Here is a 15,732-nt window from a genome sequence, read left to right as displayed (position 1 = left end):
AAGATGCTATCATTTCGCCAAGCACGCCTAGCTCTCACGAATACGTATACCGCCAGACGAAAAGCAACCCTTACAAACAGCAAGCGTAAACACATGCGGTAAAATTACGTCATGATACAATCGGCATGGATGGAAGGAACCTACATACTAACGTTCCTTCTTACAAGTCGGTTCAGGGAAGACTACTATCTTTCCCCTTCCGCACGAAGTCTGTCCCGTACGCGTATCAAGGCCTTTCCAAGTTCGTTGGCGCCATCACCTGAAGGACCATGACCCCAGTACGCGTCATTGGCATCGGCATACACAATATCAGCAAGGCCTGTGCGTAAAAGCAATGTCCGAAGGCTAGGATGTTGCTTGAACTTTATATACAGCACATCTTCCATCTGGAAATGCAAAAATAAAAATAGTCAGGGAAAGTTGATCCGATTGGAATGCCAATGAAAATAATCTCACAGTCCTCAAGAATACCTGGCCCCAATCTGGTCGCACGTGGTCCTGAAAACTGGCCGACAACGGGTACATGTCACCAACATCGGTGCACTTTCGTATACGCTCCTGAAGCTTAGGGTGTTCCGTGAACTTCATCGCCTCAAGGAGGTGCATCGCCGTTGGGTACATTTTGTTTTTGTACATCACTCGGTGTTGTGAGTGATTTACAAATCCGGATAGTTCACCCGTATGGTCAAACTTGACAGGTGGTCCGCGATCGGGAACTGGCATAGCTTGCGGTGGGACTCCACTTCCAGTGTATGGGTTTACCCTATCGGGCATGATTGCAGTTGGTGGTATAACGAATGATGTCACGGTATTGGAACGATGATGATGACCACCAGATTCGCCATCGCCCCCCGATGTGCTGAAAGTGCGAAAGAGTCCCTGTCGTGATTTACCCTTGCGCTTACTACTAGAGCCAAATAGCTTTCCTAGACGCGATATTGGACCTCCTGGTTGAGCCAGCATGTCTTCCATTTCTTCCATGTGTTCGACGTTGAAGGAGAGGGTTATGTCCTTTGGGAGTTCCTGTAAAACTTGACGATATGGAGTGGTATCCCATATGTCTCTAGGAGGAGAGGGAAGGGGATTTTGTCGCGTTGGCATTCGCATGGGAGGGACAGTCGGCGGCCTGAATGGTACATCACTTAAATAAGGTTCGGGCATGGAAATGGGATGATCAGCTGGTTGGTAGAAGTCGGTGAATCTTGGACGAGATGACGAGTTAGCTGTACGCTGTGCGTCAGTCAAGACGGGGGGAGCAGGAACAACCGGATCTCCTGGTCGACCAGTCATATCGGGGATGACGGGGCCTGGAGTCGCCCGATTGCCTACATGTGGCTCGGGCATGCGCGCAGTAGGTTGTGGGTGAGATGAGTAATACGAGTCATTTATGATAGGAGGGGGAGGAAAAGCTGTGTCGCGTTGGGGTTGCACGTTAGTTATGACAGGGGGTGGAGGAACAACGGGATCTCGTCGACCAGTTATATTGGGCATCACAGGGCCTTGATTGTTTGTAGCTATATATGACTCTGGCATCCGTACTTGCTCTGCAGGGGGGATAACTGGTACAGGTGGCTGACCAGCTGCGTTTTGAAAAGCAGCGACCGGAACATATGGCTGCGGCATAACCAGAGGCTGCTGCATAGGAACCATGGCCACCGGATAATACCCACTAATTTGTGGATACCCAGATTGTACCTGTGGGTCTTTTCATCCGGCACTGTTAGGAAAACGCTACTCTCACAAGTGACTGCCACGCACAATACTGGAACCCATGACTCGGATATGCAGCAGTCGGATATCCATTTGAATATTGCTGGTATAGTTCTGGGTGTGCCTTCTCCTTGCCCTTCTTCGTCCTGACTGAGGACCAAGTTGTTGTTTGCATTCCGTTAGAGTTAACGATTGGAACTGGAAATGGATAGGGTCTATGCTTTGAGGGTCCAGTGCCCATGTTGGTGGCGATGTCGCTGATATGTGATTATGTATAAACACGAGTTCGAAGGAATACTAGAAGCACTAGCGCAAGGCAAATAAGTCAGGGTTGGACTGTGATCATGAAGAAGATACGAGGTCGAAATATTACTGGTGTGAGACTTGCGCGAGACAACACGTTGATATGGTATGATTGGAAGCTTGCATATAGTACGTACAACTTCAAGTTGAAACGGTTGAAAAGTCAATGAAGTCCTTGTCAAAATTTGGACATAGCATAATGAATTCAGAACTAAAGTAATTTTGCAATCGGTAGCTAGAGCTACAATGGATGTACAAGTAAACTATATCAGTCGTAACGAGATCCTCTGCGTCGCGGTGGGCTCCTTGACCGCGAACCTGATGGTGACCGTTTGCCACCCCTACCACCCCAGCCGCCACCTCGGTGAGGTGGTGAATCACGCCTTGGTGGCAGACGTCTCTCAGAATCTCTGTTGCGGTCAAAGTCGCGATCTCTTCCAGCAAAGTCTCCACCCCTTCCAGCACCACCACCACCTCTTCCTCGTGGACCACTGGGAGGAGCAGGGTTGGAGTCCCCCCGCCAATGACCCCCACCTCGGCCAGCAGGTGCTGCTGCTCCCCAACCTGCATCACTCTGCCGTGCTGCTGGTACGGATCTCCAGCCGTTTTGGACTGGAATCTTGACAGTGCTCTCGACCTGGGTGGCTGCAGCTACTGCAGCCGCGGCGGCTTTTGGAAGGATAATACAGACGCAAAGATAGTCTCCTGGCACAAATCGAAGTTCATCAAGCGTCCTCTCCTCTTTTTCCCGCTCTGTCTGCTCTCTGGATTCGCCATCCATGTCGCTGAGCAGGCGTGCCGCGGGGCTGTCAAGAGTACCTGGTTCGCCCAGAATATCACGAGAATACACCATACCAAGCTCTTTCTGTGCAAAGCGTCCCCTGTTTGCTGCGTCTGCGTATATAGCACGGAAGGAATAACGAGCCAAAGGGTGGCGAAATTCTGGTATTTGGGGTGCAGCGTTTCGGAGAGTCGTCAGTACTTCACGCAAGGTGGCATCTTTCCTAGTCATGGGATCAAAAGTGAGTTAGAACAAATACACATGCATGCTTACCAGGTGTAAATCTGTTGTTCGTCTGTGGTTGGCAGAGTGTTCTCCTCGAACAAAGTCAGCCTATGGAATGATCCAACCTTTACAAAAGTTCGGATGAGGAATGGGGCCGTCTAGTAGAGAAAAATAACTGAGGATTAACCGACAAGCTATCAAAGATTTTAAATCACCTTCTCCCTTGAGACGATAGGCTGTCCCGCCGGGGTAGTAGTCTCCATGTCGGCCATTTTATATTGAGACGGTCAGATGGACTTGACACAGTGCTGTTTGCTTATATAATAGTTACCATTTGAGCCTAATGCCAAACATAGCCAAACCACGCCGTCACTGCTCACACCTTATCGACATGAGAAATTTGCAATTGAGCCACGAATCTGCCACCTAAAATCCTGCAGTGATGAACTAGCCATTCCATCAACCGGAAGATTCATCTGCCACATCTTTCAAATTGCAGGTTAGTACAAGCTCGATAACGACTATACATAGCAACTCAACTTGTCCAATTCAGACCCAAACTTACAGAAACACGTGGCTACTTTAAAGCTCAGAATGCTCAAGTCCGGTGTCATGTGGGGGGAAGATATGTATAGCGGGGCATAATCTCATGGCAATCCCTGTCGTTGAGATAACGATTTGAAGTCTTTGTCATATGTATCAGCAGTGGCGTATACGTTGGATCACTCCTAATCGGCTCGCAAAGGAAGTCGTTCACTGACTCGGAAGTTCATGTGATCACACAGGGCTGACCCGCGGCATTTAAAGAGAACGTCAGAGCACTCTTGTCTCTCATACCCTTCCACTACCACCATGGCCAGTGGTTATGAACTCCTGAAGGGCGGAGATGACAACGAAGTCAAGTCACCCAAGCCGTATCGTACCATACGTCGTGTCGCGATCGGTCTCGTAACATGTTTGGCGTTGGTAACGCTTTCTTTTCTGCATGTTCATCCTCTATCAGGAGATCTGGGAGCACAAGATCAATATGACGGAGACTCCGTGAGGACTTGTGCTTCACCCATGCCCCCTACTGCCCGTCCCCCAGCCCCGATCAATCCATGGGCCTCTCTCACCATTGAGCAGACCGTTCAGATCCAGAAGTGGTTGGAGGAGCCTGGTCGGGCTCTTAACCTGACGCGCGGGGCTATATCAAAGCCTTCAGACAATCACATATTCATGATAGAAGCGTACTACCCGGCTAAAGCCAGCGTCCTAAGTTACTTCTCGTCGCTATCCTCATCAGACATCCCGGAAAAGTATGCACGGGTCACAATTCACCACGGTTCTGCACCGGAACCTGTTGTAAAGGATTATCTTGTTGGACCGCTTCCTATTGGACCATCTACTCGCATGGAGCATCTGACGGAGGTATATCATCTCGACGCTATTCCGCACAATGCACGTGGCTTTGATACCCGTGACTGGACTTCCCCGGAAATTTTTGAGAAGATGGCGGCCCCTTTAATGGAAGCATACAAGGTCATTTGTGCCATCTTATTTCTGTACATGCTACTTACAGGGAGGTCGGTTTTCAGGAACTTCTGGGCGGAACGCCCCAGGATACCCTTACGACGGCCGGAAGTGGGCCGTTCAGCTCTGACGGTTCATTCAGACGTCTGTGGCTTAGTTGGCGACGCAACACGCCCGGCTTCTTCTTACACCCACTCAACTTATATCAGTACGTTGATCTCAGCGGTACCGATTCCTCTCAATGGCATCAGTTAAAGGTATGTTCTCAAATATAACCTCACCGAGACTTCATGCGCTCAAACTGGTCTTAGATTGTGTACAACCACCAAGTCTTTAGTTCCCCAGAATCTTTCATGGAAGCATTCCACAACGGCAGCCTTAAACGTGTCCCTGTCATCGACCCTGACACCGATCTGTCGTACAGTACTCGTAAGCGTATCGGAGCCCAACGTGATCTCGACCATCTTCCTGGACCTCGTTCGGTGTCGTTTGCAGGTCTAAGGTTCCGAGTGGATCGTGATCTTCAGTATGTTAGTTGGATGGGCTGGGGCTTGTACCTTGGTTTCGACAGAGACATGGGCTTGAGCTTATGGGACATCAGGTTCCGTGGTGAACGGATTGTTTATGAGGTAGGATGCATTCGACGTAGCCATCCATTCATACAATCTCATGATTCCTGCATAGCTCAAGCCACAGGAAGCTCTTGCACAGTATGGTGGGTGATCTAACGCTGGTTTCTGTACTTCAGTTCATCTGATATAGTTCTCTAGCGGGTAATGATCCATTCCAGGCAACGACTGCTTGGCTCGATCGCTACTTCGGCATGGGGCAGTCTGTCCGTGACATGTTGCCAGGATATGATTGTCCACATGAGGCCGTGTATCTGCCAGCGACCACTTACTCGGTGAATGGATTAACCACACAACAGCGTGCAATTTGCATCTTCGAGCATGATAGCGGACGACCTCTTACGAGACATCTTGGTTACGAAGAAAATGAGTTTGGGGCAGTCAAAGGCTATGAACTTGTGATCAGAAGTATTGCTACGGTCGGAAAGTGTGTGATTTTTTCTGTCTGTGGGATGATGCTGAAACTTGAACCCTAGTTATGATTACTGTACGTGCAGAGTTTCGCCATCTTCGTGATGTTGACTGGATTCTGTATTATTTCCTGTAGTGGTGAGTGATAAACTAAATGCTATTTTCCCAACTGATCCGATCATTTGTGTGTAGTTTGACTATATCTTCCATCTTGACGGAACCATCGAGGTCCGCGTCTCCGCCTCCGGCTATCTGCAAGCTGGTTTCTACGATAAAGCACAAGGGCAATATGGAAATCGAATCTGGGAAACCAGCAGTTTGTATTTCCACCCGTCCCTTATATTGATCTAACACGGTATCAGTGGGTAGTCTGCATGACCACGTGATCAACTATAAGGTCAACAGCCTCCCCTGCGATAAATTTATAGTGTTGATGATCCATTACAGGTTGACCTTGATGTGGCGGGTAGCAGCAAACTCGTTGTTGAAGACTACATTGAGTCAAGAAGCAATTACCCAGCCTTGGTTCGAGGATGACTGGGGAGATGAAGTTATCCAGCAAGTTGTCACACGAGAATATATCGACGATGAGAACAATGCCTTGTTAAAATTTCCGACAAACTTCCAGGGCGGCTATGCAATCGTAAATCAAGAAGAGACCAACAAGTGGGGAATATCGAGAGGATATGCTATCCATCCGGGCTATTCTCCGATCCACAACGTACGTATATTATCGAGGATGTCATGACAAGGTCTGAATTCTGGATTTCAGACGGTCGTTGGTTCTAAGCGGCTCCTGAAGAACGCGAACTGGGCACGCTACAATCTGGCTGTCTCCCGTCGCAAGGAAACAGAACCCTCCTCGAGCAGTATGTGGAACTTCAATTTACCCGGTGGCCCTCCTGTCGACTTCCACAAGTTCTTTGATGGAGAGAATATTACACAAGAAGATCTAGTTGCCTGGGTGAACCTTGGCATGCATCATCTTGTTAGGTTGCTTGCTTAATGAGGTACTAATTATGAAGCCTCATTATTTTCATTTTTATAGCCTCAATCAGAAGACGCACCTAATACACGAACAAATACAGCGACATCAAGGTTGGTTTCGCTGACTCCTGCCATATGGAATAAGAGCTTATTAACGGTCTATTAGCTTCTTCTTGACGCCTCTTAACTACTTCGACCACGACGTATCTATCGAGTCGACCAATGCTGTCCTCCTGAAGAACCCAGAAAAGCCTGGCGACCCCTTCACATATGACGACTATGGTGTTCAGCCCGCTCACTGCCTGCCGGAACACCCGTCACCTTTCGAGTACCATCCGGCGAAGATGTTCGACCTAGATGGGATGCCTGCACCTGCTTCGTCAATTGAAGACATGCGCAAGGCCTCGGAGTTATATCATCGTATCAAACTTGAGTTGTAAAGCCTTATCGGAGATGGGAAGGTGGCGTAGTGATCAGGTAGCTAATAATGTGACTTCTTGCAACATGTGTATCAGTCTGTCCACGAGCCTATGAACAAAAGGAGGTTCAGTTCCTGATCCGTCTTTCATCTTAAACTGACTCCGCGTTTAGCAGTGGGTAGGCGCGTGATAGTGCACATGAGATTTGTATATTTACGTTTTAACGTCTTGTTCGGTCACACGTGTACCTCTTCATCTGTCCGCCAGCATGCCCAGAAGATACGAGCAGCTAAAAACTGCATCCTTGGACGAACCCAAGCGTGAATCAACACGAGCACCGAACAGGATCACCTCTCTTCGCCTTGGCCTTTCATTCATCCTCATCCTTGTACTGGCTTCGCTGACCGTCATCCAGATCAGACCCTCTACCTCCAAAATTATTTTCGGGGGCTCCGAGACACTTGCTGACTATGATGAAGATATCAAGATCTGTGCATCTAATATTCCGCCTCCTGCTCGCCCTCCAGCTCCAATCAACCCATGGGCCTCTCTTACCATCGATGAAATGGTGGAAATTCAAAATTGGCTCCTGAGCACCCAAATGAACCTAAACCTCACGCGAGGAGATACAGCTCGGCCGTCCGATAACTCCATCTATATGATACAGACATACTATCCTCCCAAGGCTGATGTCCTCGAGTACTTCTCGTCTTTGGATCCTCGTGACGCACCTGCAAGGTTTGCTCGGGTTACCATTCACCATGGTGGGGCCGTGGAGCCCGTGATTAGAGATTATCTCGTCGGGCCGCTCCCAGTCACGCCAGCCACAGAGATGACGCATTTGGCAAATATTTATCATACCGAAACTCTTCCCTACAACGCAAGAGGATATGATGCCCTTGACTGGAATTTGCCCGAAATCCACACCAAGATAGCAGCTCCGCTGATGGATGCGTACAAGGCGAGTCGTTTTGATCATCTGGCTTGCCCTAGTCTTCCTTATACTTTCTCAGGAACTTCTAGGTGGTTTGCCCAATGGTACTATTGTTGCCGGAGGTGCTGGGCCGTTCGGTTTCGACGGATCAGTTCAGGCGCTTCTGGTTGAACTGGCAAAGAGACACGCCCGGATTCTGGTTGCATCCACTGAATCTTTGGCAATATGTCGACGTCAGTGGTACTGATACTTCGAAATGGGACCAGCTAAAGGTAAATCTATTTCGGTTGTAGTGAACGTTCTCGTACTTAATCCATGTCCGTTAGATCGTGTACAATCATCAAGTATTTGACACAGCAGAATCATTCATGGATGCGTTTCATAATGGTACGCTCAAGCGTGTGCCTCCAGTAACAAAGCAAGAAGAAGATCTTTCTTGGAGTACACGAGAACGTATTGGTGCCTTACGCGACCTCGACAACCTTCCAGGACCTCGCTCTGTATCTTTTGCTGGGTTGCGATTTAGGGTTGATTATGACCTGCAATACGTCAGTTGGATGGGGTGGGGACTTTACCTAGGTTTCGATCGCGACATGGGACTAAACTTGTGGGATATACGCTTCCGAGGTGAGCGGATCATCTACGAGGTAATTGTCCATCGTCTACTGCACTACTTTAACTATCCGACTGATATTCAAACTAGCTCAAGCCTCAAGAAGCATTGGCACAATACAGTGAGTTGTCGAATCTGAATCGAAGGGAATATAAGTGACCTGTGTAAAACAGCCGGGAATGATCCGTATAAGTCGAGCACTGCACTTCTAGATTCATACTTTGGCATGGGGCAATCGGTTCGCGACCTGCTTCCAGGATATGATTGTCCAGATGAGGCAATTTACCTCCCAGCTACCACTTTTTCTGCGACTGGGATGATGTCTAGGAAGCGGGCAATATGTATCTTTGAACAGGATAGCGGACGTCCTATATCAAGACATCTTGGTTTTGAGCAAAGTGAATTCGGTGCCGTCAAAGGTTACCAGCTGGTCATTAGGAGCGTTGCCACCGTTGGAAAGTGAGTGGCATTATGATAAAAGTTCTTTGGAATGTATGCACTCAGCATATTGCATTTAGCTATGATTACTGTGAGTATCATGATTAGCTTCCGTTTTCCAAAATTCGACTATTGTTTAACCTTTCTTTAGTGGTGAGTATTCATCGCTCCGTTGGTGATCATATACTTACATGCGAGACCCTCTCCCAAGTTTGAATATATCTTCCATGTCGATGGAACTATCGAGGTTCGTGTATCAGCATCCGGATACCTTTTATCAGGGTTCTGGGATGACGAGCAAGGAGCTTATGGAAGCAAAATCTGGAACACTACTCGTATGTCGTCTCCCGGTACTTTCGACGTATATATATATATATTACTGATGCATATAATCAGTCGGAAGCCTCCACGATCATGTCATCAACTTCAAGGTTTTGAAAATCTATGTGATATACTTCATGATCTGAGCTCTTTCTGCAGGTCGACCTCGACGTAGGGAGGAATACAAAATTCGCTGTTGAAAACAAGTCTTAGTCAGGAGGTCACCACCCAACCGTGGTTCGATGACGATTGGGGCGAAGAAGTGATCCAACAAAAGATCACCCGTGAATACATCGATAACGAAGACGAAGCCCTGTTAAGATTCCCCGCCAATTTCCAAGGAGGTTATACTATTGTGAACACTAATGAAACCAATAAATGGGGAATTCCTAGAGGATATGCAATTCACCCGGGATACTCGCCGGTTCATAATGTGCGCAACACATTGAATGTTCCTGTATTGTTTTTGACAGACGTTCTTCCAAGACTGTCGTAGGATCTAAGCGTCTGCTCAAGAATGCCAACTGGGCGCGTTATCACCTGGCGGTGTCCCGTCGCAAAGATACGGAGCCCTCTTCCAGCAGCATGTGGAACTTTAATCTTCCAGGGGCTCCCCCTGTCGACTTCCACAACTTTTTCGACGGTGAAAATATCACTCAACAGGATCTGGTGACCTGGATTAACGTTGGGATGCACCACCTAGTAAGTTTTCCTTCTAGTATCTCAGTGCGGAGCTAAACTGCTCGGTTACAGCCTGCATCAGAGGATGTTCCGAATACAAGGACTAATACAGCCGCTTCGAGGTCAAATCCTAGCTATGTATCAATGCGACGTGCTGACTCACAGCATCATGTAGTTTCTTCCTGACACCTTTTAATTATTTCGACTACGATGTGTCGATCGAGTCTGCCAACGCCATACTGCTTCAGCCTCCCAAGAAGCCAGGAGACCCGTTTTCTTATGATGATTATAATGTTCGTCCAGCCCACTGCGTCCCGCAACCACCTGCCGCATTCGAGTACTATCCGGAACAGGTGTACGACCTGGATGGGAAACCTGCACCTCCCTCAACGGTGGAAGAGATGAGGAAGGCTTCTGAGCTTTACCTTCGTATCAAGTTTGAGCTTTGACCACAGGAATGCTAAGGATCATTTGAATTAGCTTACCTTGTTTATGTACCATTTCGAAGATTGTGTCCATCCGTCGACGTCGGGACTCGAGAAACAGTGTCTCTTTCAAGAGATTCATGGAAGCTCAAATTTCAAATTTCAAATTCAACGTTAAACGTTGAAAACGCTCAACGCCCAGCGTCAGCGCTTACTCAAGTACCAAAGAAGGAAATGTCGCCTTACGTCGCCACATAATGAAGGCGGCAGGGGGTGTATATCCGTGATGACGATATGATTTCGCTTCGTTTGTCTGGCGCTATGTACGGTATATATTGAAGGTACACTCATTTCGATCACGAGGTCGGGCGCCGCTGGTGCTGTGAGTTGACTCGGAGCGTTTTCAACGTTAGATTTGAGCTCCACCAAAGCTCCACTATTATATATGTCAGTACATGGCAACCGGCGGGTCTTGCTTATGCGGGCATAATCTCGCCAAAGCTCTAGCTTTTTCGAGCTCCGCCACCACTATGGTTTCCTCTGAGCTACCCTCAAGCTGTACTCCGTTGTAATATCACCCTTTTAAAAGCGGCCTCAAGGCTGAGCTCAAGAAACGGACTATGTGAGCGGCGCCTTTTAATGGTCACATCACTAGACCTGTGTTGGATCAATGACTACGTCATCCCACTGATATCGGAACTCGATGCGAATGTGGCAAGGACCTATGACGCTGTCTGCGCCCAAGCGTTGATCCGATGGTGGTATATAAAGCTAGCCCAGCCATTATCTTAATACACTAGCATCCGCCAGCTCTCTGACACTCCGACACTAATCCCTTTAATATGACCCTAGTTTCGAATGATCCCAATTGGTGGCCGTTGCTCGATTTTTATCGAATTTACAGCTATTTTATAGGTTCGTGGACAGGCAGAGTCAGCGATATCGATGATGACTCACTCAGATCTGCCTTTTACCACTGCGACTTTACAGTTGCATCCTCTACGGTAGTCATATACGATTGGGGTGAGACATACACAATCATATGCTTATCGAGAGACGTATTGATGCCCTGTGATATCCAGTTCTGACATTTGGACAAGAGGTAAGTTGATGGCACAAGTTGCTAGAGCAGCTATCTCACGGTTTTCTAGTTTGAACTGGTCTTGGTAAGTAGAGTCACTCGGAACAGGATGATTCAGCTAATTCCGAGCGGCAGAGGCAACGCTGGTCCCGTATGACTGTCGTATATATCAGCGTATCTAGCTCATATTTTGACTTTGGTTGAAAAATTGTGCTGATTCATAACATATCTTAGGTGCGCTATGTCGGAATGCTTTCATTTGGGTATTATGTTTGCCAGGCTAATTGAGTCAGTACTATACTAATAAGATATTATCTCACGATCAGCATCAGCATACTACGTATGTCTTATCATATTCATCGTGATTGTTTCTTCTGACCGGTAGCATGTAGTGGGTCTTCCGTCAGTTTCGGTGACAGATACAGTGAGGATTCTGCACCATTTTCTATCAGTTCATTCAACTCACTGTCCTCCTATGTAGGGGTGAGTGAGAACCTCGACCATTTTGTTGATTCGATATAATGACTATTACAGTTGTGAGTTCGTTTGAAGCATCCAGTACTCTGAGCTCGTTATTGACTTGGATCTTCCAGGCACTATTCTTGGCCTTACACAACGGTGGATGATTTTTATCGTAAATGTCATGCTAGGTTGTAAGCTACTTGACTGCAGTGCTTGATTAAGAGACTTGACTGAAATATCACGCCAGACATCTTAATTGCTCGGTTACGTGCGATGTACCAGCGATCTAGAAAGGTTTCAATCTTTCTTGTCGGAATCTCCTTTGCTTGCATAATTGTAAGCGGAATGATCCTCGCAATATCAAGCAGTAATGTTTCAGGAGGTGAGACTCGATTGTCGTTAAAGGACACAAGCGTATTGGGCTCAATGAATACCAGAGGAGCTTATTCTCTCTGGCACCTATCACTGTGTTCTCAGCGGAAACAGTGGCTCCCCATTATCTGAGACTTGGGTGACTTGGATACTCGGTATCGTATGGGAGTTCCTCGTACTATGCCTTGCAGTCTGGATTGCTATAAAACACTTCCGTGAACTGCAACGACCATCCCCAGGGAGAGACAGTTTCGTTGTGTTAATAAAAACACATGTGTATTACTTTGCAGCGTGAGTTTGAGACTTCAATACAATATATATATTATGGCTGAACGTCCTCACCAGACATGCCGCTGTTTCTTGCTTGGCCATTGGCAGCCTTCTCTCTCCACAAATATCGGTACGCCAACCTGCAACTGACACGTGCTTTTGACAATTCTCGTCATTTCTATAGGGTTCCTCTTCAATTGGAACTGAGGTTTATTCTGGCATCGTTGAAATTTCCCTGCTCGCGCAGATGTTTATTATGGGGCCGCGACTTCTCCTTAGCGTTCGAGAATATAGCGCTAATCTCGTGGCCGACTCTGAGATAGGAACTAACCTAACTACAATTGTTTTCCAAAAGAGCATGCCTGTGTCAACTGATGATGGTGTGTAGCACGGGAAACTATCCAAGTGATCCAAGTGACCCATAGAATACTTCACGAAGTTGTTGTCAATTTCTCGTAGCATTGATACATCATTATTTATTTGGCTACCCATCCGGTGTTCCGAACTACACGAAAAATTGAGGTCACATCATAAGACCCGACGTGGCCTTTGTGTTCAATATAGTTGCAATATCATGATGGCGTGCAAGTCGGCCCAAGCGTTGGTATATGAAGTTAGTGCGGCCATCATTTGCGGCCAGCTTCTCTGCCAGTGACACTCCAACACTAATCCCTTCAATATGACCCTAGTCTCTAATGATCCTAATTGGTGGCCGTTGCTCGACTTTTATCGGATTTACAGTTATTTTGTAGGTTCGTGGACAGGTAGAGTCAGTGATGTCGATGATGGCTCACTCAGATCTGCCTTTTACCACCATGACTTTACAGTTGCATCCTCTACGGTAGTCGTATACGATTGGGGTGAGAAATGTGCAATCATACGCTTATCGAGAGATGTATTGATGCCCTATGATATCCAGCGCTGACATTGGGACAAGAGGTAAGTTGATGACATTTGCTCAGTAGATTCGGAGCAGCTATCTCACGGTTCTCTAGTTTGAACTGGTCCTGGTTAGTAGAGTCTCTCGGAACAGGATGATATAGCTAATTCCGACCGGCAGAGGCAACGCTGGTCCAGTATGACCGTCGTATATATCAGCGTACCTAACTCATGTCTTAACTGTTGGAAAATTGCGCTAATTCATGAGATATTTTAGGTGCGCTACGTCGGAATGCTTTCATTTGGGTACTATTTTGCCAGACTAATCGAACCAGTACTGTGCTAATAAGACATCATCTCACGATCAGCATCAGCATACTGCGTATGTCTTATCATATTCATTGTGATTATTTCTTCTGACCGGTAGCATGTAGTGGGTCTTCCGTCAGTTTCGGTGACAGATACAGTAAGGATTCCGCACCGTTTTCTATCAGGTCATTCAACTCGCTGTCCTCCTATGTAGGGGTGAGTGAGAACCTCAGCCACTTTGTTGGTTCAATATAATGACTATTACAGTTGTGAGTTCGTTTGAAGCATCCAGTACTCTGAGCTCGTTATTGACTTGGATCTTCCAGGCACTATTCTTGGCCTTGCACAATGGTGGATGATTTTTATCGTAAATGTCATGCTGCGTTGTGAGCTACTTGGCTGTAGTACCTGATTAAGATTAACTGGACTGAAATATCATGCCAGACATCTTAATTATTCGGTTACGTGCGATGTACCGGCAATCAAGAAAGATTTCAATCTTTCTTGTCGGATTCTCTTTGGCTTGCACGATTATATGTGGAGTGATCCTTGCAATATCAAGCAGTACCATTTCAGGAGGTGAGCCTTGATCATCATCAAAAGACCCAAGCATATCATGCTGATGAATACCAGAGGAGCTTATTCTTTCTGGCACCTATCAGTGCTTTCTCAGCGGAAATAGTGGCTACCCACTATCTGAGCCTTGGATACTCGGCATTGTATGGGAGTTCCTCGTACTATGTCTTGCAGCCTGGATTGCTATAAAACACTTTCGTGAACTGCAACGACCATCCCCAGGGAGGGACTGTTTCGCTATGTTAATAAAAACTCATGTGTATTACTTTGCAGCGTGAGTTTGAGACTTCAATTCAATATATCCTTTATGACTGAACTTCCTCACCAGGCACGCTGCTGTTTCTTGCTTGGTCACTGTCAGACTTCTCGCTCCACAAATATCGGTACGCCAACCTGCGACTGGCACGTGCTTCTGACAACTCTCGTCATTTCTATAGGGTTCTTCTTCAGTGGAAACTGAGATTGATTCTGGCATCCTTGAAATTTTCCTTTTCGTGCAGATGTTTGTTCTGGGGCCACGACTCCTTCTCAGCGTTCGAGAATATCATGCTAATCTCATAGCCGGCTCTGAGATAGGAACTAACCTAACTACAATTGTTTTCCAAGAGGACATAGTACCTGTATCAACTGGTGACGGTGTGTAGCACGGGAAACTATCCAAGTGATCCAAGTGACCCATAGAATACTTCACGAAGCTGTTGTCATTTTTTGTCGTAGTATTGGTACATCATGATTCATTTGGCTACCCACCGAACTACACGAAAATTGAGGTGACATCATAAGACTCGACGGGGCCTTTGTATTCAATATAGTTGCAATATGGCGTGCACGTTACGGAATTATGTTTTACTGCCTGAAAAAAGAAACCTTGGCTCCCGCAATATGATGAGACAACTTGAGCTCACAAATGGAATCCATCAAGTCCCATCCTCCAGCTTGGAGATTCGCTTCCTTCGCAAGAACTCGAAAGTTGTAGTTTGTTGTTCACCGTGCATCCAGACTCGATGATGAAGCTCGCTGTAGAGGAAATTGCAAGGCACGTTGGAGTGAATGATGAGCTGTATGAAGCTGCATTAGATCAGTTGTGAAGACCTGCCAAATCACGATTCATTGTTAATGTAACAGGAAACATCACGCTTGCGTGAACCCGCTGGCACTGTCCAACAAAGACAATTGGAGAAATGCTCACGAGCCCTGGAATGTTGACCAGTCCGTGCATGCTTCGCCAAGGTGACCGTGGTTCAATTGACTCATCTGCACAACGTCTGCACATCTATTCGTGAATAACCATCAAACAATGACAGCGTTACTGTTGACACCGAGAGCTTCGGATATATGGTCACAACCAGCACATAGTTCCTGTCGAAAGGTGCGATTTCTTGATAAATTTGCTA

General features: G+C 46.9%; 5 protein-coding genes across 5 annotated transcripts; 3 read left to right on the top strand and 2 right to left on the bottom strand.

Moving 5' to 3' along the window:
- Window positions 1-185: 185 nt before the first annotated feature.
- On the bottom strand, window positions 186-1,290 carry F5891DRAFT_1124822 (uncharacterized protein; the record flags this gene model as incomplete). Its single annotated transcript, XM_041363919.1, has 3 exons — window positions 186-386; window positions 457-742; window positions 1,217-1,290. The coding sequence occupies 3 exons, from the start codon at window positions 1,288-1,290 to the stop codon at window positions 186-188; spliced, it is 561 nt and encodes a 186-aa protein (XP_041232406.1).
- Window positions 1,291-2,158: 868 nt separating this feature from the next.
- F5891DRAFT_1273766 (Sin3 associated polypeptide p18-domain-containing protein) lies at window positions 2,159-3,308 on the bottom strand. Its single transcript, XM_041370154.1, has 3 exons — window positions 3,235-3,308; window positions 3,068-3,177; window positions 2,159-3,017 (listed from the first exon to the last, which is right to left on the bottom strand). Exons 1-3 carry the CDS (start codon window positions 3,289-3,291, stop codon window positions 2,282-2,284), a joined length of 903 nt encoding a protein of 300 aa, XP_041232405.1. The 5' UTR covers window positions 3,292-3,308; the 3' UTR covers window positions 2,159-2,281.
- Window positions 3,309-3,387: 79 nt separating this feature from the next.
- F5891DRAFT_998922 (amine oxidase catalytic domain-containing protein) lies at window positions 3,388-7,137 on the top strand. Its single transcript, XM_041378514.1, has 11 exons — window positions 3,388-3,518; window positions 3,573-4,540; window positions 4,597-4,788; window positions 4,843-5,160; window positions 5,216-5,246; window positions 5,302-5,591; window positions 5,764-5,887; window positions 5,934-6,292; window positions 6,344-6,559; window positions 6,620-6,669; window positions 6,725-7,137. The coding sequence occupies exons 2-11, from the start codon at window positions 3,872-3,874 to the stop codon at window positions 6,996-6,998; spliced, it is 2,523 nt and encodes an 840-aa protein (XP_041232404.1). The 5' UTR covers window positions 3,388-3,518; window positions 3,573-3,871; the 3' UTR covers window positions 6,999-7,137.
- A 108-nt stretch (window positions 7,138-7,245) lies between these two features.
- On the top strand, window positions 7,246-10,532 carry F5891DRAFT_1229290 (amine oxidase catalytic domain-containing protein; the record flags this gene model as incomplete). Its single annotated transcript, XM_041369547.1, has 13 exons — window positions 7,246-7,942; window positions 8,001-8,144; window positions 8,257-8,558; window positions 8,615-8,645; window positions 8,698-8,983; window positions 9,043-9,053; window positions 9,114-9,115; window positions 9,174-9,297; window positions 9,359-9,408; window positions 9,459-9,716; window positions 9,770-9,985; window positions 10,037-10,086; window positions 10,140-10,532. 13 exons carry the CDS (start codon window positions 7,246-7,248, stop codon window positions 10,411-10,413), a joined length of 2,445 nt encoding a protein of 814 aa, XP_041232403.1. The 3' UTR covers window positions 10,414-10,532.
- Window positions 10,533-11,231: 699 nt separating this feature from the next.
- On the top strand, window positions 11,232-15,381 carry F5891DRAFT_1229286 (uncharacterized protein; the record flags this gene model as incomplete). The annotated part of the gene is made up of 21 exons (XM_041369546.1): window positions 11,232-11,304; window positions 11,380-11,412; window positions 11,472-11,491; window positions 11,541-11,555; window positions 11,606-11,644; window positions 11,705-11,740; window positions 11,797-11,810; window positions 11,863-11,953; window positions 12,030-12,123; window positions 12,180-12,314; window positions 12,370-12,595; window positions 12,650-12,704; window positions 12,759-12,954; window positions 13,264-13,326; window positions 13,402-13,434; window positions 13,494-13,513; window positions 13,570-13,584; window positions 13,635-13,650; window positions 14,396-14,612; window positions 14,667-14,721; window positions 14,776-15,381. The coding sequence occupies 21 exons, from the start codon at window positions 11,232-11,234 to the stop codon at window positions 14,980-14,982; spliced, it is 1,653 nt and encodes a 550-aa protein (XP_041232402.1). The 3' UTR covers window positions 14,983-15,381.
- Between the last annotated feature and the right edge of the window lie 351 nt (window positions 15,382-15,732).

Source organism: Suillus fuscotomentosus, assembly GCF_016647785.1.
Source record: "Suillus fuscotomentosus strain FC203 chromosome Unknown F5891scaffold_3, whole genome shotgun sequence".
Lineage (NCBI taxonomy): Eukaryota > Fungi > Basidiomycota > Agaricomycetes > Boletales > Suillaceae > Suillus > Suillus fuscotomentosus.
Note: the sequence above shows the minus strand (reverse complement) of the source record. Positions and strands in the feature narration are given on the sequence as shown.

Excerpts from the sequence above, each read along its gene's own strand:
- F5891DRAFT_1273766 (XM_041370154.1), bottom strand. The coding sequence starts at position 3,291 with ATGGCCGACATGGAGACTACTACCCCGGCGGGACAGCCTATCGTCTCA. Across the intron at positions 3,178-3,234 it reads CTATCGTCTCAAGGGAGAAG|ACGGCCCCATTCCTCATCCG; the intron begins GTGATTTAAAAT and ends TTTCTCTACTAG. Across the intron at positions 3,018-3,067 it reads GAACAACAGATTTACACCTG|GAAAGATGCCACCTTGCGTG; the intron begins GTAAGCATGCAT and ends TCCCATGACTAG.
- F5891DRAFT_998922 (XM_041378514.1), top strand. The coding sequence starts at position 3,872 with ATGGCCAGTGGTTATGAACTCCTGAAGGGCGGAGATGACAACGAAGTC. Across the intron at positions 4,789-4,842 it reads CTCAATGGCATCAGTTAAAG|ATTGTGTACAACCACCAAGT; the intron begins GTATGTTCTCAA and ends AACTGGTCTTAG. Across the intron at positions 6,670-6,724 it reads ACAAATACAGCGACATCAAG|CTTCTTCTTGACGCCTCTTA; the intron begins GTTGGTTTCGCT and ends ACGGTCTATTAG.